Consider the following 24,394-nt stretch of genomic DNA (forward strand, 5'->3'; position numbering starts at 1 on the left):
ACTAAGAGTTGTTTGCAAATACAATTTGACCTAAGTGTGTGGGCTACAGCATCTGAAAAGGTACAAAAACATTCATGCATGAAGCCCATTCTGTTGCCCAAATGTCTAAAAAAAGATGTGTGATCCACCGTCAGCTTGGGCAGCTGGGGATGTTTTATTTGATGTCACTTGTTTTCGGCCCTGAATAGAGTGATTAAATCAAATATACTGAGGTGGTACTTAACAAATTAGACCGAGTGATTCCACTACACACCAGGCCAGCCATTATGAGTCTGTTGCCATGGCCACTCCTCCTCTTTCTGTGTGCGTGTGTGTGTGTGTGTGTGTGTGTGTGTGTGTGTGTGTGTGGGTACCATCTGCTCTCCGAGTGACAGTACTTTAATGGGGGTCAAGATGCACAGCTCACAAAGGAGTGTCATTAATGGGACCAACACCTCTTGCTCTCATGCTATTGGAAAATCAGGGAAATTACACACATCCAATTCATCAGAGGGATTACAGCGATGAGCTTCCACAGTGTTCAGAGAGGAGCTTGAGCGTTTCCCCCTTTTTCATTTTTTACATTATACATATTTCATACACAAAAAGATATTTAACTGGAGAATGCAGCATTTTAACTGAGAGTTACTATAACTGACACTGGTTCATTTTAGCTGAATCAGATTTGCATACTTGTGCATGATTGATTGACTGATTATTTGATTGGTTGGGTGACATATGATTTTGCACCATGTACATGAGTGTATCGAGCATGCTCAGATCAGTGTTTTCTCAGCATCAGGTCAGGTGGTGTGTACCTCATGAATGGCCATCCAATTATGTAATGAAATAACATGATGCTTTTCTTCCAGGGGAAATCATATTACACGCTCTTTAGCAGCAGTAATAACATTGTGTAATATGGTGTAGTGGTTTTGGTAATTGTCTTCTGAACAGAAGTTGTTGTTTGGATGCCCAACAGGAGCATCCTGCCTTCTTGAACAAGACTCAAGTCTGTAATTGCTTCCCAAACTACTGTGCCAGCAATGGAAATGCAAAGCTGCTTCTTCATGAAATGAAAGTGAAATCAATATGGACTCACCACACACCTAAAGATATCTTTTGTGTAAGGTGATTGCAACGATATAGCTTTACATTTAAATGTAGGCATTTAGCTGATGCTCTTATCCAGAGCGACTTATAACAAATGCAATAGCATACTATTAACATTAAGCATTACAAGCAGCTAATAATAAGGATTGCAATGGTCAAAATATGAGTGTGGAAGTGGAAAATACTCCTTTTTATATTTCAACGTGTATTCCCACTATATAGTATTCACACTATACTGAAATGTTCTAAAACTTGGTGCCATTCTAACATTTTCAGACAAAAAAAAAGATAAGATGGTATTGTGGTTCCACTGGTCATGACTACACCACCACATTTCCTTGTCCTTTTATTGATTCTCACTGACCTTATGTCTCAGGATGCCTATAGTCTGTCATATGGTAACTTTATCTTAGATAGCTTGTTCTCATGCAGACAGTCGGCTTCTTATATCATATAATGTTCCCCACATTCTCCCTTGATAGCAAACTGCATTACATCTACCCTCCTATGTAGACAATAGTGTATGTAAGAAATTGATTGTAATGTCCAGTATATATGAATTTTTAACATCTGCTAACAGTTGATTTATCTAAAACCAACACCCATTTGAGATAAAGAGTTTCATATTGGAAAACATATCTGACATTTGAAGAAACTTTTCTTGGAAAATAATCGAGATTTTGAGGATGCGCTCATTTTCATTTTTGACAGATCACGTAACAAATATCAAGCATGAACTGTATTTTAAATGGATGTATAGTGTTTTGGAATGACACCCACTGTGTACTGTCTAATATTCATTCAGTATTGCGTACCTGAGACCAGCCAAACACAGAATATTGTAGCTATTCTGGGTATTATCAGGCTTTCCACAGCATGTATTTTCAATATCACAGTGTGCCCCCAGAGCAGACTGGGTGCAAACAGTGAGACAAGAATTATATAATTATTAGATTTATATAAGTATACACTAGTTACACAATATAATAGGAATTCCTGCTGTTTCTGTAAAATGGACAGACCATGTGAAAGACTCAATCCTTTAGTAATCTCACCTATCAGTCAGCCTCGATACAAATGAGATCATTTGATTGTACATAATTTGGGTGCAGATATTAGGCGACCAAGTATGTGTTTCACACTCTTTTGGTCAGTCCTGATATCCCCTCTGCAGGTCGGTGTGCTCCAGTGTTTGGCTCCATGCAGAGACATTGATTGGAGAGTGATTGTTGTGTGAGTGACTGGTGCCCGGCCCTGAGGCCAGAGCAATGCATCACTCCACACAGACCAGCCAGAGGGAGAGACAGATCCCACACTTTAACACAGGCTTCAACCTGAAACACCCCCCCAGTCTGAGAGGAGAAAGGTCCCACCGACTAGTAGCTGGTCAAAATAGTTAGTTTGTCGATTTTGTTTCTGGCACTTCAGCATCATTTATGAGCAGATAGACACACTGCAGATGTTTGGTAGTCAAGTTGTGTAGTCTTGTGCATCCATATGGTGTTTTGGGCAGCGACTCAGCAGTGAAATGGCACTTTATCCAGCCTAAAAACCCCTGCTACCCCCCACCCCACCACCCACCCACCCCTTGGCAGGAGTTCAGCTGCTGCTGTACCACACTATTTGGGCTGATGACTTGGTTCTCACTGGAGCCCTGTTATCAAATTACAACCTTTTGAGATGTTTTTTGTTCAAATCCACTATAGTAGCCTAAATAAACTCATGTCACTGGTGGCAGTGGATGTTAGCCACAAAAAGTGCACACAAATGATTCACCCATTAGGTTAATCATTTCCCATCTTATGGATCCGTAAAATGTGAGATCACGTTCACTTCAGAATAAGACGCATACATTATTTATTTTAGGTCTATTGTGATAAAACAACCAAGGGAAAGTGATTTACCATATCTTTAAAAAAAGAAAAAAGAAAAAAAAGGAGTGTCTATGTCTTTAAAATAATCCGATGCCATATTTTACATTTTTCTTTCTGGAAACAGAGTGTTGACCGAGCCGCTGATAAATTATATTCTTAAATTTCCTGTAGATGCTATCCTGCTCGCGCTGCTCCGGAAGCAGCGGAAAATACATGGCAGCATAATATCATGTGGAAGTGAACCTCCTCCCCCCCGGCCAGCCAGCCAGTCCGCCCAGCAGCGCTACTGGAGCTGCACACAGCCGCCTGTGCATGGGACACACTGACGACTGAGGACTTCATTAAGCCGCCGCGCACACCGGAGGGACGCGTTTGGTTTATATTCGACTGACTTGATTTATTTTGTTTGTTTGGGTTTTTTGTTTTTATTTCTTCTAGAGGAACTTTTTTTTTTTTTTTTTTTTTTTTTTTTGTGCATTTTCATCCAGAAACTTTCACCTATGGTTCGCGAACATGGGGCCAAGTTGTGGTTTCTCTCGGGGAAACATCCTTTTGGTTCTGCTGCTGTGGTGTGAAGGTAAGGATCACAATCGGTTTTCCTATTAGTCCCGCTTGAAAAGTGAAGGAGCACAAGATAAAGTTGGGGGAAAAAAGTGTTTTTCAAAAATTATTGTGGCTTAGTGGAGAGTGAATAGCACGGAATATGTGGATATTTAGGATAAATGAACTGTTTACCTTAGTGAAATTAGATTTGTGAAAAATAGTTTGTTGTTTATGTTTCCTCTTGTCTGGCGGCTACTCCGCGCTGTTTGAGACATCATCTCTTATCGCACAGCATCAGCTGCCGTTAAAGCATTAAAGCATCTTCTTCAGCGCTCTTCATCTTCTGAAGGCCTATCATTCAAAATGCCAATTACATATAGTATGGCCACTGAGCACAACGGCGGCTATACTTCTGTTTGCTTAGAGATGCACTCTAAATTCAATGGGCACAAAATGTATGATTCTCTGCCAAATTGGCCACCAGGAACGAGAGAAAGAGAGAAAATGAAGATAGAGGGAGAGATTTCTGAGCTGCTACAAAGCCAATGGTCCTGAAGTCTAGATGGCAATTGACAAACGCACTAATGAAGTTGCAAAGCTAAATTGCTTTGCTAAATTGCAACATTTTAGAGGCTGAATGAGTTTCAAGGCTTTCCAAAGTATCTTTGAAATGGTGCTTACTGAATGCAGCCAGGTACTGTTTCATGCTGCAGAAATGATATTTACATTCAGTCCAATGCTGTCCACCAGTGTTATGCATGGTATGGCACACCGCCTCCTAGAGTAAAATGCATACAGCTATATATCATAATATTATAATCCCATTCGCAATCCCAAAGCCCAACTGTACCAACACTCTCCTCCCATGCAGTCTATATTTAAAGTGTCTCTCATAGCTCAGGAGTGTGCAAATCGCAGTGTGCAGCAAGTATGTGAAATGTGTCGGTTGGACAAATATAGACCATTGTGTGGAATTCCTTAATTTGTTATGGGATTTAAGTCTATTTCCAATAGAGGCTCCTATCAATTCTGCTACTTACAGTGTAAAAGTAAGGTTATCATCACGGTCTTTGTATGGAATTTACATGTGAAAAAATGGGTCGTTAATTTTCAACCTTCTTCCTGTCCCCAAAAGTGGGGTTACCCATAAACTATAGGCCTACGTAATCACCCAAGGGAGCAGTTGCAGGCTGTGGTGTTAAGATGATTAATGAAATATTTACGGTGCCATAGTTGTATGTAATGTTCTCTGATTATTTTTCATTGTGACAGCAGTATTTAGTAAGGAATTTATGCTCTTTGGCTTTGTCTCGTTCCCAGTCCACAAGGGACATGTGATGTAAATTCACTATCAGTCATGTCCAGTGATCTAAAGCAGTGTTGTACATATGGATGGCCTTATTACACAAACAAGGCTAAACAGATCCCAGTTCTGCTATAGTCTACATGTATTCTCACTGAACCAGGCATTCCCTCTGATATTTATAGATGAATATGGTGTTTATTGAGTTCAGCTAGTTAGATTTCGAATGTCAAGGACGTGATGGTAATTAAATGGGTGCTGAAATCTGCACCCTGCACAAATGGGGCGACCCACACCTGCCTGTTTGTTGCAACAAAAGACCCACACTTGTTCACAGAGGAGAAGAAGCGAACTGCAGGCAGGTGTGCAGCAGCTGCTCCTATCTCTGGGTAAACACAGTGTGTTTGTTTTCTTTAGGAAAATATCGCCTGTTATACAAGTGCACACACCGTTCAGATTGCAGGTTGGACCTTAACTCCCATTCGAAATGACACATCAGATTGATTCTACTCTATGTATTCTAGTCTAGTATGATTTTGTCTCACTTTTGAGGGATGGTTGAGGGAGTCACACAGATGAGCTGTTGATGTCATCAACTCTATAGGCTCTACTGATCCTCAAACCTACACTAGACAGTGTCAGAAGTTACTAAACTACCCTGTTATTTCATAAATATGCCAATAATCAACTTAAAATGTCAGGAGTTCATTTCTTTTTTTTGGAATACATGTATGTATTGCGTAACCTCAGTTAATAGTTATGTGAACCATATCAAGATTACAAGAACCACATCTTATTACAAACACTGTATCTTATGCAATATACGTAATGGTTGAACGGGATCTTCAGTTTGTAAAGAGCAAACAGTGAGCGTTTGCTAATTCCCGTCTCGTCATCACTGTTCCAGGTTACCAGTAACTAGTGATTGGTTTAGTGTTTCCTGCTGAGGTAATCGAACAAAGGAAATTGGCAATCAATGCCACTATAAGAGAAATCTGCATAGTTAAATGTGGCTATCTGAGAATTCGGCCTGCACATAAGACAACGGTAGAGTAAAGTAGCAAGAAGTAAGCCAGTTCGAGACATAAATGAAAGTGGAAAAGAGCCTGAACACTTATCTTCTAATGTTAAAGATGTGGGGTTGAGTGCTCTGGATACAAAATGTCTTCTAGCAGTCATGTGGGAAAAAAGGGATCCAAGACCCTGAAATCTGTTGAAAAGCCTTTATTCTATTTGGCGAGTCATAATTGCATGTTAAAAACGTTGCCCAACGTGTTGCAGCCCCATGGCCTCCATCAGGAAATATGATACTGTAATTAAAATAACTGTGAGGGGCTCTATAAACAACAATGTTGATGGGTTTTTGTTGTCGTAAAGGATTTGGGGTTTTGGTCAGTATCTGGACAGCCTCCTGAAATAAATATTTGGTCTATTAGGGGTTTTTTTTATTGGATGCAGACTAATGAGACCTCATGTCTTATAGTTTAAGGAAGTTATCAAGATAAAATCATTGAAGAAGTTGCAGCTTCCAACTTTCATGGACTTCATATTAGCCACAAAGGCTTATGCATGGCAGCTTCACAGATGTAAACAAAAGGTTTAGGACACATTTGTGGACTGTTGTGTGTGATGCAGATTGTAAATGGTGTACCAAATCCGGCAAAAGCCTTTGTCAAAATGAACCAAATCCTCTAGTGGATATTAGCGTGTAATCCATCATGTCCACAAGAAGAGACACAGATGTTTTTACGTAAAAGCATCGATCTGTTTATGTGCCGCCGTGACCTTGCTACTGTATCTTTGACCCCGCGTTGCCCTCTGACCTTTGAAACTGGAACCAAGTGGTGATCTCCAGTGACGACCCCTCCGTCCCAGAGGAAGCCACGTCCGCAGACGCTCTCGCCGGCCCTCCTCCTCCGCATAATTTTCCTCGGCATCCTTCGCTTTTGAGAAGGACCAGACCAATAAATCTCATTTGATACATGCCGCTATTTGATTTAGCCCCTTATTACATTATATGATTTAGTTAAGCTTGTGTCTTACGTTGCCTATGGATACATTATAAATCTTGTCAATTTTCTGCTCTTGCTGTCACTACGTCTCTTAGTATAATTGGAAAGCATCATGATACAGGTTATTTGCTGGAGTGTTTGGCTTTTGTATTTTATTTTGCAACCAGCATCGTTTCTCTGGGGTCTTGGGCAGAAAAAACTAAATTCTCAGTGGCTCTCAAACAAAGCTGTTACCGCTGAGGAGAAATAATTTGATTACATTTTATCCCATCAGTGGTTGGCACTGACACAATGAAGTTTTTTCTTTTTTTTTTTTTCATTTTTATTGATTTTTCAAGATGGTTGCATCCACTATAGGCCTTCGAGATCACCATGTGACATGGAAACATAGCACCTTCTTCCCAGTCCAACCATCTGGTCCCACCTCCTCTCCTTCCCAGACCATTCCTCCACCCAAGCCCCCCCCCCCCCCCCCCCACACACACATACACACACACACATCACCACCACCACCCCCTGACCCCCCCACCCCGACCACATGGCCCCTGAATGGACAATTTACCTACAATTGCTAAGACAGTATGCCAGCACAACAAATCACAGTAAAACATATTTTTTGTAGTAAGTGAAAGCAACACAAAAGATAGACGGGCACATGCACAGACACGCACACAAGTAAACATGTCCCCAACCCCATGGATGATGCAAGCACAGTTTGAGCCAGTCAGAAACGAGATGCGTCATCCCACAAAAAAATTTCATCAAAATCAGATCAGTGGAGTAGCAGTTATGGCTTGTCAAAGTTTTACATTTTGACCTTTAATTATAGCGCCCCCTTTAGGCCAATCAGTGTAATTTTTGAAACACTGGAACACAGTAGCAAAGTGCCTCATCTCTCCAAGTTTCGTCAAAATCGGACCAGCGGTGTCTGAGATATCACGCCGGAGGGACAGACGGACAGACACCGCCCCATGGCTGTGCAGCCTGGGAACAAGCTCTAAGTCTGGGCCGCTGCTGCGACTGTCGCTGCCGCTGCATGGATCTGGATGCTGCTAGTACCTGTCAAAGCTCTGTCCCTGATCCTCTAGTCAGTTCAGGGTCACACTTCCCTCTCATGCATGGGTAGAATCTAATTTGCTGTGGTGGAAGGACAAGGAGACATTGATTGAAATTTCGCCCTCGGGGCATTCGGTCCTCTCGTTTCACATGAGTCTTGACAAGTTATTTTCCAGTCGCCCAGTGGTGCATGCTGTGTTTGACCCATCATTTACAACAATGAACAAAACAAAGACTAACTGAGCTCATTTGAAGCCGCTGTGTGCGTGGAGGTGCTGCAGAGCTAGATGTTGGTGGACCTTAGTATTTTGATGTCTTTTAAAGGTGCAATGTGTAGCATTTTAAAACATAAATATATCTTATTACCATATGCAAATCAGACCAGTGTTGAGACAATTTAGCCTCTATCTCATGCCAGTCCTAGTGTTTCTCATAATTAACCAATATTCCCATAAACCCCGTTGCTTCCTGTTACATTTCCCTCCCCCTCCCTGGCATCAGGAAGGGGGAGGAGGGTGTGTGTGTTTGTTTTCTCTTTCACTTTACTGAAGAGGATAAACATGTTGGAAATTATTTTTCCATTGGCCTTCAACTCTTTCCACCATTTGCCATCTCCAGAAACTATGAAAGCTTTAACTCCATTTGCACTGGAAGAACAGTGTACTCTTCCTGTTTTGTGCCATAAAGCAATATCTCTTTGTTCCATAAAGTAATCCAGCAGATTTGCAGTGAAGTCTGATCTGCTGGTCCACAATGTAAAGGCTGACAACTGTCTTGTTTGTTTAGGTATCTATAATGTCTCAAAATTAATGTGGTAATTATTTATTGATGCTAAAATGCTACATCTAGCACCATCAAAGGTGCAAACTGGAATTATAATGAAGGACTAGAAAGACAAGAGTGTGCAATGGCTATACATGAGTTTTAAATGTATTTTTAATCTGTAAAGGGTTTATTTGTGTTGGTATGAGTTGTACATATTGACCACTGTTTTCATGTTGATGGTAGCAGCAAATATTGGAGAACTCTGAAGGCTGAAGTTGAGATTGGATCAATGTGAACTGAAGCTGAACACTGGTCTGTCGGCCCTGAAGAGATACTGTACTATAGGATCTGAAAGTTGCAAAATAATTATTTTTTATCAGCAAATCCTACACTTCAATAACATATCTGTATATACACATAGTTGATACACTAAAAATCCCTTTAACATGGATTTTAAAGTGGCATTTGGATTAATAAAGTTGATTAATAAGGTTCTGTTTATGGTAAAATGTGTCATGTTTGAACATAGCACTTAGGGACAGGCATGAGTAGTCAAATACTCCATTACCCGAATTGACTCTTGACATCATGATATATATATATTTTTTAGATTGGATAATGTGCAATAATTACTAAAATTGTTAATTTAAGTTAAAAGCAAAGTCCTGCCTATAATACACAGGTTAACAGTCACGTTTTAAAATAATTATCAATAATGATTTTGATGGGAAATGCCCATCCCTAAGCACTCAAATTCACAGGGACGCTTACTTTTCTCTCAATTTGATTTTTAAAGGATACATTGTTGGATGCCTTCCTAGAACAGTCAGTGATTCAAGCTTTGTAATTCAATACATCTCTGAGCAATGCAGATGAGTAACATCTTGATTCTCAGAATCAGTGATCTAGCAAGCATGAGACCTTCATGAAACCTGGGGGGTTAAGCCAAAGTATTTATGCAAATGCTAATTATTGTACTGTATATGGTATCTAGCTCTGGCAACGGATGCCTTTATGTACATTAGCGTATATGTAAGTGAATCTGCTGGCTTTTTACTGCTGCTGTGATGAGGCTAAAGATATTTTATCCAGGAGGTCTAATGATTATTGCGTCAAACTCAGCCTCCTGCTGTATGATGCACCATGTGTTTAATTTTTGATGCTGCTGCCATTCCCAGAGGAATTCTTAAACTGAATTTGTAGTTGCAGCTAACCCCTAAGGAGATGTTATATTAGATTTCTTGATGACTGATGAACATGGTTCATTGCATCTCAGCTCTTGTATTCTCTGAGGGCTAATTGGATTACATTATGGGATAATTGATTATTATGTTACGGCATGCATCACGGTAACCTGAGTAATCTACCTGGAGCCCAAGTACCTACTAACCAAGCTCTCGCCAGAAAATAAAATATCGTATTACTCTGATGAAAAGTTTGATGAATGTCAGCATAACAGGAAATGACTTTCTGCCCGTATTGTGCCTCATTGTTTTTCTTTTTTGTGAGGAAGCACAATCAAACCCTTTGCTCGCTGCGACTGATACCGTTACGATCAAGAATATATGAAAACCAAGTTCTGGATCCAGTATGCTATGATGAAGCAATCTTGTATATTGGCAAAGGAAACCAAGAGGGAAAGATTTTAAAACATTATGATCAATAATAACTTTCATAAATAGAATTATAGCTCGATGTGCAGCCTTTTAGTTAATTGAATCATTGGAGAGAATGATTCTCATAACTGTTACATCTTTGGGAGCAGAGTAATCATGGCAGGTTTCGGAGTGATTATGATAGATTCATTTGAGTCAGATATGACTGGGTGAAATGAGCCTTATTGCCATTGGCTATGGCCACTTTGTAAAAGATGATGGATTATTTGCCTGTAGGCTTGAGAATGTGGACTTTGACAGACCAGATTGTGGAATTGACTGTGAAATTAAATCCATAGATGTCATTTTTGTGTGGCCGCATAGACAGTAACGCCAACTGGGCCCATGTTATGTGCAATGGAGATGATTGCACACATGCAACCGTCAGCCTTTCTCCTGTCTTCCTCATCAGTGGAAAACAATCAGCATCGCTGTTGATTAGCACGGGTATTGATTGGTTTGCTGCCAGATACATGCCTTTCCAATGGGTCGTTACTGGGGACAGATGCACTGAGCGTTGACCTTGGTAGAGAGGGCATCGGGCCGGGCTCTAACCGCAGGAGCCTCTCCTCCAGTCTAGGAACAAGATTAGTGAGGGAATTAATCATACAGCCACTGGCCTGGGTCAGTTATCATGAACCGCCACGCTGTTGACAAGGATGCTCAGTAAGGACGTCCGGGTGGGAGATGCGGATCCGCCGCCCGCTCTCTGATTGCGGACTTTCCTCGGAGGTAGATTAGTAAGCCGTGAAGTGCTGCGCGGCTCGCTCCGGCACATGAGCTCATAGATGGTAAATCTATCAGCCGATGCACGCGCTGAGCTAATTGAGTTCCTGTCTTTGTCTGGGACGACTGAGAGGGCGTCCCACCAGTCCTAGACAGACATGCTCTGGTCTGTGGTAGATTTCGTGATGAGTTTCTGTCCTTTTGTCCTGCATGACACAGTTAGAATAGGAGACAGAAACGGCACGTGACGTAATGAACTCAGTGGACAGACTGATCCACAAAGGCAACAAGCAAGAGCATATCGAAGAGTGAGAGGGTGTTGCACTATTTTTACTCAAAACGACCAAGCATTGTATGAGGTTAAATTTCATTATCCACTGGCAGCAGGATATGATACCTAGTGTAAACATGGACAGATACAAGAGTCGTCCCGTTCAAACACTGTCACCCCGCCACTGGCTTTGTTTACAGAATTTTTTATTGGATTGAAGACATCTTCTTTCACTCTGAGCAGTTGAATAAAATGGCAGTATGTGACAGCAAAACATGAGTTTTATAGGTATCTGAAGGCTGTAAAAGGTTTGCTAACAGTTGTATTGTTTGTGCACATTGATGTAAAGCAGACCTGTAATGTGAGTTATGATGTTTTTTTTACAGTCTATGTTCCACAAAAATGCTTACTGTCCATTTGCCAGTCAAACTCTTCAAGAACATATTCAAATAAACCCAAAACATAGATGTCAAATTAAATTCAGATTGCATCGTTAATTTTTTAATCATTATCTTTAATGGTCAGGAGGTGAACTGGCAATATTGAGATATCTGCATTTCCGTCATCCTTGTGCAGCTTTAGAGGTAATGAGTCATCCTATGGAAAATCTTCATGGCTTCACGGAACAAAGATGCTATTTGCTCAGACGCCTGCTTGATCCATTCAATTAATTAGTTTTGATATAAACTGCTTACTTTCTGTTGGCTTCATTCCTGGAAAGAAATTGAATTTTGAATGATATAAACGAATCGTGTGGCATGGGGTCCACCCATCGCGGCTTCGAGCCAAGGCCAGCATTCACGAGTGAATTCTGGTCCCGCTGATTAACACGCTGGACAGCCTGGTTGTATTTGTGAAGCTGCTGTCATTTCTCTCATTTGATTTATGCCTGCTTCATGTGTGGGATTACTGTAGAATAAACACATCTGAATTTTACAATTATTAGATCTCACAAAGAGACTGTAGAAAACAATAAATCTTCTCTAGCCTATTAAGAATATAAATAAACCCAGGATCTTTAGCATCTTATTAAATCGCTACTGACATTAGTACCATTTTTTATGATAATCTCATTAGGTTTCTAGACTGCTGTTTTCCACTCTGACTGGTTTGGCTCTGGGTCAGTAAGCAGAGAATGTCTCCCTCTAATGGCCATTATTGATTTAGGTGGAGACCTACACTATAAGAGCAAGGATTTAATGTCTTATTTTTTTGACTATATATACAAATATGATTTTTCTCACATAACATCATGGTATTCTGTTTCACATTTTGTTGCTTTGATAGCTGTTTTCACTTTCAATTTTCAAATATTTTCTGACTGAATTTAGGGTTAGGATTTGGAAAATACTACATTGTCATGGAAGTTACCTCCAGCAAAGCAACTTCAGACTCTTGTGTGTTGCTGAGAGTTATATTTAGAGTTTTTGCCATATCACTTCACAGGTGCCATGCTGTACCTGTATTGGTCCCTCCATGCATGTTATACACTATCAGCACCAGTTGGTTTTCCATTGGAATACTGAGCAGCTGTGATCCTGTTTCTGTTGGGGAGAAACATAACACAATAACAAACATGTTTGGATGGCTTTTCACGCATCTATACCAACCATAACTGCTCAAAACATAAAGGTAAATACAGTTGGGGAAAAAAACATTCTATGCTACTTCTGGTATCACAAATTGTTCCACAGCTGTTCCAATGAAAGTGTATATTAAGCCAAATGAAGCCTTCACCTACTTCTCATTTGCCAGTAATATTAGGCAACATTTTTCAAACACAAACATGAATGGCTCTAATTCCATTGTGATAGATTTGGTTAATGGATAAAATTCATCCCTAAAATCCTGCCATGAAACCGAATCCCATTGTCCCAGCAGGGTTTCCAAACAAGTGGAGGCTTAGCCCTTCTGTTTGTTTTTGTCTCGGAAACACTTTTAATAAAAAGGGGCCGTCGCTCGCCTCAGTGTGTCTCCATCCTTCAGGAAGGCCGCGGCCACATTTTATCCATCAGTCCGGCCTCCTGTCATCCAAGCTCGGCGAAATTAAATCAATGTCTGAAACCAGAGCCAAGGCCTCAACTGCACCAACAGAAATAGAAAATCTAGTTTTGCTGTCTGCTAATGACATTAGTGCGTTCCCTAAATGGTCGCCTACCATCGTCAAAGAGGAACATAGCAGGGATATAATTACAGGCCGAACACTCGCATCTCCATTTTCCTGTAAAACACACAGCCTGCTATAGCGCTTTATAGATTACGCCCCCTCACACACACACACACATCCCAGTCCACTAACCCCCCCCCAGCAGGTAATGATTCATTTCTTCTCCATATCATGTTATCCTTTGTAATTAAACTTCCCAAGGTGAGCACAAGGAGAATCGGAAACCACATCTTATTGACCATATGAGAAATTCATTAAAAGAGCTGCATAAGTGTCATTTGAGCCCTCCTTTCAATTTCCGTTAACAGGAGGGAGGAAAGATATATCGGGGGAGGAAAAAAATGAATCTGTCATATCCCATGTATGTGTTCATTTTCATTCAGCCGCTCCGATGGCTGGACGTCATTGTCATTCAGCGGGTATTGTTGCAACGTTGAAATATCCAGAAAGAGATGTCTGATAATTGCCGCTATCCTGCACTTTAAGAAAAGGCCTCAGCAGTAGTCAGCGGTAATGGTCGGCCTCATTCCTCAGTGATCACGATGGCTTATGTGAAAAGAAATCCCCCCTAAATTCCCCTGTTGCTAAAAGACATCTGGTTACTCCATGTCTTCCTCCTCTTCTTCTTCTCTTGGCAGGATCGGCAGGGCTGTACTTCCCTCAGAATGAGTACATTGAGACGGTGTATGTGGGCCAGCCTGCGGGGACGCCGGTCCTCCAGGTCCACGCCATGCTGGACAGCGAGTCCGAACGACCCCACTTCTACCTGTGCTGGCCCGCCAGGCTCCAGCCCTACAGCCACTGGCTCCACATGGACGTCAGCACCGGAATACTTTCCCTGAGCAAAACCCTGGAGGAGAGCGACTTCGCCTTGCTGCGTGAGTAGCATACACACATTTTACTGGTAATGTATGGTGTGTTTTCTTGTTTCGGCGGTAAATTTCCGGGTACTTGGTCCACTATGTGCATGAGAGTAAATCAGTTCCTTGAAGTTTATGCTTTTCGCATACTAATAATGCTTTGGCTTCAAGGTGATGGTTCATGTTCAGTTGTCTGCCCTCAGGATGATAATGTAATTGCATAAAAGCAAAAAAGAGCCAAGTCATCAAGGCGAGCACTGTCCAAGATTAAAATGGCTCTTGTTCTTGTTTTGGCGGTGCGTCTCATCAGATAAGAAGTCGTGGCCCGTGAAGAGGTTTGTCCTGTACGCCATGGTGTTAGCCAAGCCCGCCAGGAAGCCCCAGTGCCTCGGCAAAAACTCCCCTCGGCTCACCCTGAACTTTGTCAACGCCACGTTGCCGCAGTGCGCTCAGACAGCTATGGAGGAGCTGTGCTTCCCACACCGGGACACGTCCAACCCCCACATCATAGAGAACAGGTTCCCCGGGGCCCTGCGGCAACTCCGACGTCTCACCAGGCTCGATGTCTGCCCCAACTACACCATCTCCTACAGCGTGGAATCAGGTGAGCCACATTATAGCCCAACCCTGCCATCTCTGACTCACTTTCATATTTCATATCACTGTTGCCATGCAAAAACTCCAATTTTGTGGGCTACAGATATCCCAGTGCCGTTTGCTGTGAACGAGAACACAACAGAGCTGGTGGTGACGGCTCCTTTGGACCGCGAGGAGAGCGAGATCTACAGGCTTCTGCTGGTCTGCACCGTTCTGACAGAAAAGGTCAAGACCAAGCTTGAAACTTCACTCGACGTCTTTGTCAATGATGAGGATGACAATGCACCGTATATCAATGGAACGGACACGGTGGATATTATCATCAACTTCAATCGCACAAAGGTGAGAGTTCTGATATAACTCAAAGTTTCAAGGATTCTGATGGACTATGGACGATGTTGGCCCATTTTGTCTTCTAGTTTTCATTCTACTGTTATTCAATTTGACTATTGTCCTGTCTTCCTTTAGGGCGGCTCTTTTGGCACCTTGTCCATCTATGACAGAGACTTAACGGCCATATATCCCAAAGACCAGAATCACAACAGATATGTGGGGACTCTGCTCAACAGCGACCCGTGGATCAGGGACACATTCGACATAAAAGGCACCTTCAGGGAAAAGAAGTCTGCTGTCGGCAACATTCGAGAGACCATCCACGACTACCGTAAGTCATCCAGACGCTACTGACACCAATGTTTGTTTGGACGAGGGCAATACTTGTCAAAATGCTATGTCATGTTCCCCCGTGTTTGTCCTTGTATCCAGATCTTGTCCTCAAGAGTAACTTGTATGTGACGGAGAATCGCACCCTGCAGCTGGACTACCTGGTCAATGACACCACCTACCCCGGTCCAGAGGGAACCGTGTTACTGCACTACAACGTCACCGTCTTACCGGTCCCCATCCGCTTCACCAACATCACCTATCTGTTCACACTGACACGCAGAGCCGCTGTTTATGCACAGGTAGGGTTGAATACTTTACCATACAAATCTATAACCTGCTATTCTGTACTAGTGGCCTGGCATGCGTCTTGTGTGACATTTCCAAAACACTATGTATCCATTTTGAAAAACAAGACGGTGAAGAAGGTGTGTGTGTGTGTGAGGCCTTGTAGTGGCTGGTTTGCACACTCAAGGTGCGATTAACTATTATATTATTATCAGCAGACATTTCACATTCAAGTACAGTCAAATAATTCATCACATGACTTGAATCAAAGAACACCACAGATGAAAATCAACATTTGCCTACTTTCTTCCAATAATATGAAATATAATTTATAATTCTATAAGATATTTGTTAGGGCATCTTACGTCCAGTAACCCAAGTCAACAGCTGAGGCCTCCACTGGATGAGGATGAGCCACGCCTACAGGCATCACAGGCCCCGGCTTATACCTGCATGTCTCAAAAGAGCCAGTCTCTGCTTAGCACACAATTTTGAAAGATGCATTTGAATTTAGAAAATTTGCTGATAGCAATGCATTTGATGCTGCCAAAGGCGACATCACTGATTGAGGTGTGGTCAGACATGCAACATGGTTGAACGTTTGAGCACATAGAAAGCAGTGCAACAACGATTTTCTTCTCTTAGAAACAACTTAATAAAAAAAAAAAAGTATATGATTAATGGTAATCACTATGTAGAAGCCATATGACCATGTTTACAGCTCAGAAAATGTGATTTAGTGCTGATTTTCTCTTTAACATGCAGTACCATGAGGCAAACCAACTGCTTGGGTCGGGTTGGTCACCAGTTGTGACTACTGCCACCTGCTGGCCCAGCCATAAAAACAACACCTGAAGTTCATCATTAAATATCTCTAAAATACGATAAAATGTGTATTCAATCTGCAAATGTGATATCATTTTGTCAACCAAGGACTCAAGTTACCTACTAACTTTCAAAAGTATCATAACATATAGTTATTTCATCCTATCATTGTCATTTTGTAAGTGTGGTGTTTTTTCAAATGTAACATATATCTCATTTTGGAACAAAACTCCTACGTCTCTTGTTCCATCTCCTCTCAGGTTGGCAGGATCTGTGTGGAAAACTGCCTGCAGTTTGACGGCTTCGGTGTCACGTACCGGCTCGAGGTGGCGGATAAGAACGTGTCTGCTGACGTGCAGTCCTGCTACGCGGCCATCAGCATCGCCCAGAGCCCCACCGATATATGGGGCTTGCTCTATGTGAATGACTCGGAGGCTCTCCGCCGGCCGGAGTGCCAGGACCTGCAGTACCTGGTTGTGGCTCAGGAGGAGCACAAGCAGCTGCAGGCCAGCACTCAAATCCTCATTGTACTGGATGGGGATGGTAAGACTTCTCCCAACACACTGCAGCAGACAGGGTTCATAGTTTAAAGGTGTTGTTCGCTTATGAAATTTGTATTTTTCCATACAAATCGTGCCTAGTGTAGCTTTAATCCTAAATCATTTAACTCCACCATAAGAAGACTCATGTGCAGACGCTTTTCAGTAGACATCCCTTCTCTCCATTGCCTTTTTAAAGTGTGTGTTGTGTGTGTCTCCACCACTGTGTGTTATGTAACAGACAAGGCCATTCAGGAGAACCAGCACTTCCTGTCCTGTGCAGAGAACAGACAGCGAGGAGACTGTGAGGCCGTCCGAGGCCTGGGGGCAACGACAGGGAGATGCCAGTGGAGGCAAGGCACTGAGAAAGGTGCATTTCAGTCATCAAAGTCACAACATCCAAGTCCTCTAAACTGTGTGTCGGGGTTATCTAAAGTGTTTTTAAGTAGTCTATTTCAGGCTAATATCATGACAAGCTAACACAAATATAAAATAGGTGTTTAGATTTAGTTTACCAGCAATCAAAAAATCTGTGGTTTGGTTGTGAATCAGTATCGGTGTGTATGCTCCTGCTATGTTTTTCCCACTTAGCCTCGTCTCTCCCTGTGTATCTACTGTATATTCCAGGAATATCTGAGAAGTACTCGACCTGCTCCCCCAACCTCCGCACATGTCCAGATGGCTTTTGTGATGCAGTTGAAAGCAAGGACATGTCCATATGCCCTCAGGATTGTACAAGTAAGAAACACACACCTTTCTTTTGCTTTTATTGATGAATTTCTGCTAGTATTTCAAGACATAGAACATTCAAAATACATTTCCTATGACATATTAATATGAGGAAACTTGTAAATGTGTCCATTTTGATTGTTACATTCAGTATGAGTCTGTGTTTCATTTGTCTCTGAAGGGGAAACTGTTACCGGAGGTCATGAAAAAGGCTTGATGTTTGGAATCAAGGCCGGTTATGGAACTTGCTACTGCTACCCCGAGAAATGCTTCTGTGAGAAGGATGATGTTGAGGGTGAGTTGTCATAAATCACACAACACCTAAAAAATAATAATGAAAAAAAACACTCTCTGTGTGATGCTACTGAATGAACCAGGAATGGATTGTCGCTTTATTGAAAAATGACGATATTGTGTGACATCCTCCGCTCCGTCTCATCCAGAGGCAATATGTGACGACATGTGTAAGACCATCATCGCCACGGCTCTGCTCCTCTCCTTCATCGTCTCCATCCTCCTGTCCTCATACTTCATCCACCGGTACCACAAGAACTCCCCCAAGCCCCCGATAGCCTCGGCGGAGATGACTTTCCGCCGGCCAGCCCAGGCGTATCCCATCAGCTTCCCTGCTAACAACGTGCGTCGCGGCTCGCAGGAATCCATCGAGACCGACACCTTCAAGATACCCGTAAGCCTCGTGTAACAGACTTTTCCTCTGCGTTGTATCTTGGACCGATCAAGAAGTCACACATGTTATTGTGTTGTTTTCACAGGAGGATCCTAAGTGGGAATTTCCTCGCAAAAACCTGGTCCTTGGCAAAACCTTAGGAGAAGGAGAGTTTGGGAAAGTTGTCAAGGCGACGGCGTTCAGGCTGAAAGGAAAAGCTGGGTACACCACTGTGGCTGTGAAAATGCTTAAAGGTAAGACGGGCCAGATGAAGAGCAGACAAGCCAGGGAGTAATGGTGATATATGCGGGGTGAATGTCTGAGGGAATGAATGGTTTCATCATTTCAATTCTCCTCTTCTCTTCCGTGACAGAAAACGCCTCGCACAGCGAACTGCGTGACCTGCTGTCAGAATTCACTTTACTGAAGCAAGTCAACCATCCGCACGTCATAAAGATGTACGGAGCGTGCAGCCAGGATGGTAAGGCCCCGCTCCGCTTGCCGTCGTCCTTGTGGACATGTGTGTTGCACATGCATGGAGTCTTAAGCGCTGTATGTCTCTGAATAGGCCCATTGTATCTGATTGTGGAGTACGCCAAGTTTGGATCGCTCCGCAACTTCCTGCGCGAGAGTCGGAAGGTGGGGCCGAGCTACATGGGCAGGGACGCCAACCGCAACTCCAGCTACCTGGAGAACCCCGACGACCGGGCGCTCACCATGGGCGACCTGATCTCCTTCGCATGGCAGATCTCCAGGGGCATGCAGTACCTGGCCGAGATGAAGGTACGTGACCTTTGTGGGAATTGTATTCATCTGTGAGATCTGTGTGAAAAGGATGAGCGGTTCAGGAAGCAAAGACCTGTATCTAACACTTGAAATGAGTATTTCTTTGTCCAACAGCTTGTTCACAGAGACCTTGCAGCGAGAAATGTGCTTGTAGCTGAAGGGCGGAAGATGAAGATCTCAGACTTTGGCCTTTCCAGAGACGTGTACGAAGAGGACTCCTATGTGAAGAGGAGCAAGGTAAAGGAAACACCTCACTACTCCTTTATTACACTTTCTCCAATGTTTCCAGTGTCTCATTGGCTCTCACTCTTTTCCAGGGCCGCATCCCCGTGAAATGGATGGCAATCGAGTCCTTGTTTGATCACATTTACACAACACAAAGTGACGTGTAAGTTAAATCATTTAAACTGTCACACAGATTATTCCAAACACTATTTATTTAAATGTTCTTATGAGTTCTTGTGTCTTCTGTGTCCTGCTAGCTGGTCGTTTGGTGTGCTGCTGTGGGAGATAGTGACACTGGGAGGAAACCCATACCCAGGTATCGCCCCTGAACGCCTCTTTAACCTGCTCAAGACAGGCTACAGGATGGAGAAACCGGAGAACTGCTCGGAGGAAATGTGAGCTCCACTCTGTTACTTTGCAGCATCTGTTCATCTCTGCCGAGCGCAATAACTCCCCTTCCCCACATTTAGACATTCATTCATGGAAAATGGCTCCGCTGGGAGAGTTCATATGAAACTTATTTCACCCATGGCACAAATTTTTCTCCGTAGGTATAATCTCATGCTTCGATGCTGGAAACAAGAAGCAGACAAGAGGCCCACATTCTCAGACATCAGCAAAGAACTGGAAAAGATGATGGTGAAAAGTCGGGTATGATCAAGCAATATATTATAATAAGTTATTCATTCTCGTCCACAGGAAAGCAATGAGGGGAAACTATTAATCTGACTCTTTCCATGCACATGATAGCTCCAAAATTACTGAGCCAATTTTGACAAAACTTGGCTGAATGATGCAGCTTGCCATTGAGATCTGGCCTTTCGAATTTAGGACTTGGGTATTTGGAACTTTAATTGGTCCGAAAGGAGCACTACATCTCTCCTGCAGGACAGCACGTTAACTGTAGGCTTGCAGTTTGGAGTCACATATGCACGCATGGCACTGTTTCAAAGGAAATGTTATACACACACATACTGTTTTACGTGGCTAGCATCGCTTCTCTGTAAGATCTATTACTCCTCTCCTTCCCATGTACTTTACATACCATAATTAGCGTTTCAAGAGCGATTCTAAAATGCGGCCTTGGGCAGTGTAATCACACAGCCAGGCTCTTGATGTAGCAGTGAGGCTATATATATTGGCTTTAAAGTCCCCATGAAATTAGCTCGCACTAGTAGGCGTAAATATAAATTTCTAACCAATAAAACCATCAGATTTTTGAACAGTCCCGCCACACCGCACTCCTCCCATCAAATAGAACTGCCTATCTCTCCCTGACTCATATTCCATTGGTTTAGACTTTTGAATGATCCCTCACTGCACTATGTCCCACCACAACATCCTGTTTCAACAGGATATGCATCAAATCCAGGAAGTAAAGATGCAATTTCATGGGCTCTTTAAGGTCAGAGGAATGTAAATATCCCTGAATACAGCAGGCTAGTTCTTCAAATTCATCAAAAATTGAGTGGTGGGCAGGTGAATTCCTCAAAGTCAAGAAGGCAGATGCATTGATTAGAAGCTTTCTGCACTCATTTGAGTAGAACCTTGCATTGCAGCAGTGTAGATTTGAATGCATTAGCGCGGCTCAGTGCCCACTCTGCTCGGTGATTAGCCTAATCAGGCGTTCATCTCCTCTTGTCAGGATTACCTGGACCTGGCGGCGTCCACGCCAGCCGACGCCCTGCTGTACGACGACGCGCTCTCTGAAGAGGACACACCACTAGTGGACTGTAATAACGCCCCTCTCCCTCGAACCCTCCCCTCCACATGGATTGAAAACAAGCTCTATGGTAGAATTTCCCATGCATTTACTAGATTTTAGAAACAGGACACACAAGCTCTCTTGTTTGGCAAGTTGTGATTGGCTTTCCGTAGTCAAGTGTGCGTGACTGTGATCTAGGCATGCCTTTTTCTGATACCGCTGACATATCTCCCATTTCACCGTAAATGAGAGACTCAGTGGAAAAGATCTTGTGTCTTGACTCTTCTTTTTTTATTTGGACCTGCTTCTAATGTACATGAATGCTGACCAAAAATGCTACATTTGTAAATATTAAATATTCCCGTCATTCTAATTTATAAGCCATTGCTCATCCTCATGCTTCATCGGCATTTTATTTGTACATAGTTCATTTTTCATTCCATCGCATTTCCATCACATTACCATATTTCTCGCATTGGAAGAAACTTGTATGTAACATTTGAAACAGGTCCTCGCCGAATCAATCACTCATTGTGGTTTGAATTCCAGATTGTCTTAAATTTCCTGAATTTCTAATGTATATTAGCTATTAATCTATGATGATTCCACAATGCTGAACAGAGAAACAGTAAGGCTTTTGAACTTAACTCTTTGGAGACATTGCTGAAAAGTAAAGAACACATATGTTTGCCCACGAGATATTGATAATCTGATAGTCTACCAAAAGTATTTAGCAATAAGATGCCTGTTCGTAAGAAAGTTAAACTCTGACCTGACTGTGACTTCTTGTCCATCATCATTTTTCACAGTGAGGCAGACATTTAGGTCAATCAATGGGGCATGAGCTAAACAATAACACTGATACATCACACCAAACAATGAATAATAAATCAAACATTGTGCTTTATATACCAACTTTACACTCATCTGGACAGAGGATTGGCTTCCTAGATTACCACTACAGAGTTTGATTTGAGAGCCTTACTGTCTGCACGCTGTATATCTTTCACTGAGTGCAGAAAAATGATATGTTCTCGTTTTTAGGCATGTCATACCCGAACTGGCCTGAGAAGAGCCCGGTACCGCTCAACAGACATGATGCCACTAATCCAGTCTTTACAAGATATGCCAATGATAGTGTTTATGCAAACTGGATGGCTTTGCCTTCACCCGCAAAAGCTGTGGACAAGCTCGATAGCTAAAGACAAAACAGCACTGTAGAAAAGATTACTAATTGGTAGATGTGTATATTTCTATAAAACTGTACATATACAATCTGATGCTAAAGTTGGTTCCCTTTTATTTCTGTTGCACGGGTATTCAAAGTTTGAACTGGGGTCTTTTGTTGCTGCAAAACGGCTGGAATAACATAGACCATGCTTCATGCAGCTCATCGGTATGTTAATCATTACCTCAAGGTCATGTTGGCCAAATTGTATCATTGCATGACTATTGTACCAGATTGTATGTCAGTGTCAATGTCTTTCAAGTGCCTGTGCCGCTTCTACAATAGCCTCCAATTATTAATGTACTACTGTGAAGATCTTGTTCCAGCCCAGGAATTAAAGGGGACGTCTTTACCATCACCTGTTGTAGACTGCTGGGATTGAGTGGACAAAAGGGAGAACGCTGAACCTGTTCTGAAAAATGTAAAGTTTCTACTTGAGAGGATCGTGTTCTTCTTCAAAATGTAAAACGCCACTTTTGTGTGTCCCCCCCCCCCCCCAAACCTCACATAATGTTTCAAACTGTTCTTGCCAAAGAAAAATAACGCAGACATGTTCAGTAAAAGTCTTTTCTTTTCTTTCTTTCTTTCTCTTTTTTTTTACATGAAAAATATCAACTAGTGAGTGCTACTCCAGTGTAAGGACATGAGTCTTAATGTAGGTTGTGGCCGTGTCCCGTGTCAAACTCCGGTTCACTTTTTGATTAATTGTAATGGCAATCTTTGTGAAAAAAATATGATTATGTAAACTAATGAGTGTCATCATTGTTACGTTGTTATTATTTGATTATGTTCCAATTAATAATAAACATTAAAAATGTGCAGTGTGTTAGCCCAGTTCATGTCTCTTGTCAACATGCCGTAAAGGTAACAGGCTAGTAAACTTCTATATGTAATAAGCTGTTTATTGATACAACTAGTTTTCTTATTAGAATGTACAAAAATGTTTCACAATTTTAAGTTTGGTAATTTGCATAAATTATTATGCAGTTTCAATTCGCTTCCAGACATGGTTTGCTCATTTTAGATTACACTCTAATTTTCAGAAATGTTTATTTTTTTAAGTATTATTATTATTTTGTTTCAGATTTATTCAAGCAGAATGTGTCCAAAGTAGACATTTAATGTGTCAAATATTGTGGAATAATAAATTGTTGGAAAATGACCTTAGGATATTAACGTACTGATAGTTAATGTGGGCCTTATCCATTTCCACAGGCTCCTCTCCTCTACTCCACTCTTGTTTTGGCTTTAAGTAAAGATCTAATACTGAAAATAATTGCTAAATTTTATTTTTTATGTCATTAACTTTTGGAGGTACAGTTTCAGTATAATTTAAGTGTCATGTACAGTGCCTCATTGTTTACAGTATTGTTTAAACATGTAATTTTAACCTTAGTTTTTTTTATTAAAGCTGTTATAAGTAGGTTGGAAACAACACTAGGATTATATACTAGTACTATCATTCTAGGATTCAGATAAAATTCAAATAGATACAACAAACATTACACGCCTCACCCCTCCCTCCTTCCCCTGTTCCTTTCTCAGACTTTTGAGCATGCTCAGTGGGGTTTTGATGAGACAACAAATTGGTAAAATTGTAAAATCTCCTTTATTCTCAACTCAGTGTTAGCAGAAATAATTATTCTGTGACTGAAACACTCAAAACATCTAACGAATGAAAAAAGACAAAAATAATGGCCCTGTGGTGGACTGGTGACCTGTCCATGGTGTCTCAATGCCTTCCACCCAATGCATGCTGGGATAGGCTCCAGCCTCCAATTCCTGTAGTAATACCATAGGAGATTAAAGTAGCCTACA

General features: G+C 41.9%; 1 protein-coding gene across 1 annotated transcript in view; it reads left to right on the plus strand.

The window, feature by feature from the left end:
* The window catches only part of ret (ret proto-oncogene receptor tyrosine kinase), a 45,253-nt gene extending 21,966 nt beyond the window's left edge, over positions 1–23,287 (plus strand). The window contains exons 5-23 of the mRNA XM_071522578.1: positions 14,103–14,332; positions 14,640–14,928; positions 15,025–15,263; positions 15,390–15,585; positions 15,687–15,886; positions 16,958–17,240; positions 17,478–17,606; positions 17,864–17,974; positions 18,147–18,260; positions 18,409–18,653; positions 18,739–18,886; positions 19,006–19,113; positions 19,201–19,415; positions 19,533–19,655; positions 19,736–19,806; positions 19,901–20,038; positions 20,195–20,294; positions 21,289–21,436; positions 22,393–23,287. Of these exons, the coding sequence (XP_071378679.1) occupies positions 14,103–14,332; positions 14,640–14,928; positions 15,025–15,263; positions 15,390–15,585; positions 15,687–15,886; positions 16,958–17,240; positions 17,478–17,606; positions 17,864–17,974; positions 18,147–18,260; positions 18,409–18,653; positions 18,739–18,886; positions 19,006–19,113; positions 19,201–19,415; positions 19,533–19,655; positions 19,736–19,806; positions 19,901–20,038; positions 20,195–20,294; positions 21,289–21,436; positions 22,393–22,550 (3,245 nt within the window). The 3' untranslated portion in view covers positions 22,551–23,287. The remainder of the gene's footprint in view (positions 1–14,102; positions 14,333–14,639; positions 14,929–15,024; positions 15,264–15,389; positions 15,586–15,686; positions 15,887–16,957; positions 17,241–17,477; positions 17,607–17,863; positions 17,975–18,146; positions 18,261–18,408; positions 18,654–18,738; positions 18,887–19,005; positions 19,114–19,200; positions 19,416–19,532; positions 19,656–19,735; positions 19,807–19,900; positions 20,039–20,194; positions 20,295–21,288; positions 21,437–22,392) is intronic.
* The last annotated feature ends 1,107 nt before the right edge of the window (positions 23,288–24,394 follow it).

This window comes from Centroberyx affinis, unplaced genomic scaffold (genome assembly GCF_046629955.1).
Source record: "Centroberyx affinis isolate AG114_WGS23_722 - 3 ecotype Tasmania unplaced genomic scaffold, CSIRO-AGI_Caff_v1 ptg001004l_1, whole genome shotgun sequence".
In the NCBI taxonomy this organism is placed as follows: Eukaryota; Metazoa; Chordata; class Actinopteri; order Beryciformes; family Berycidae; genus Centroberyx; species Centroberyx affinis.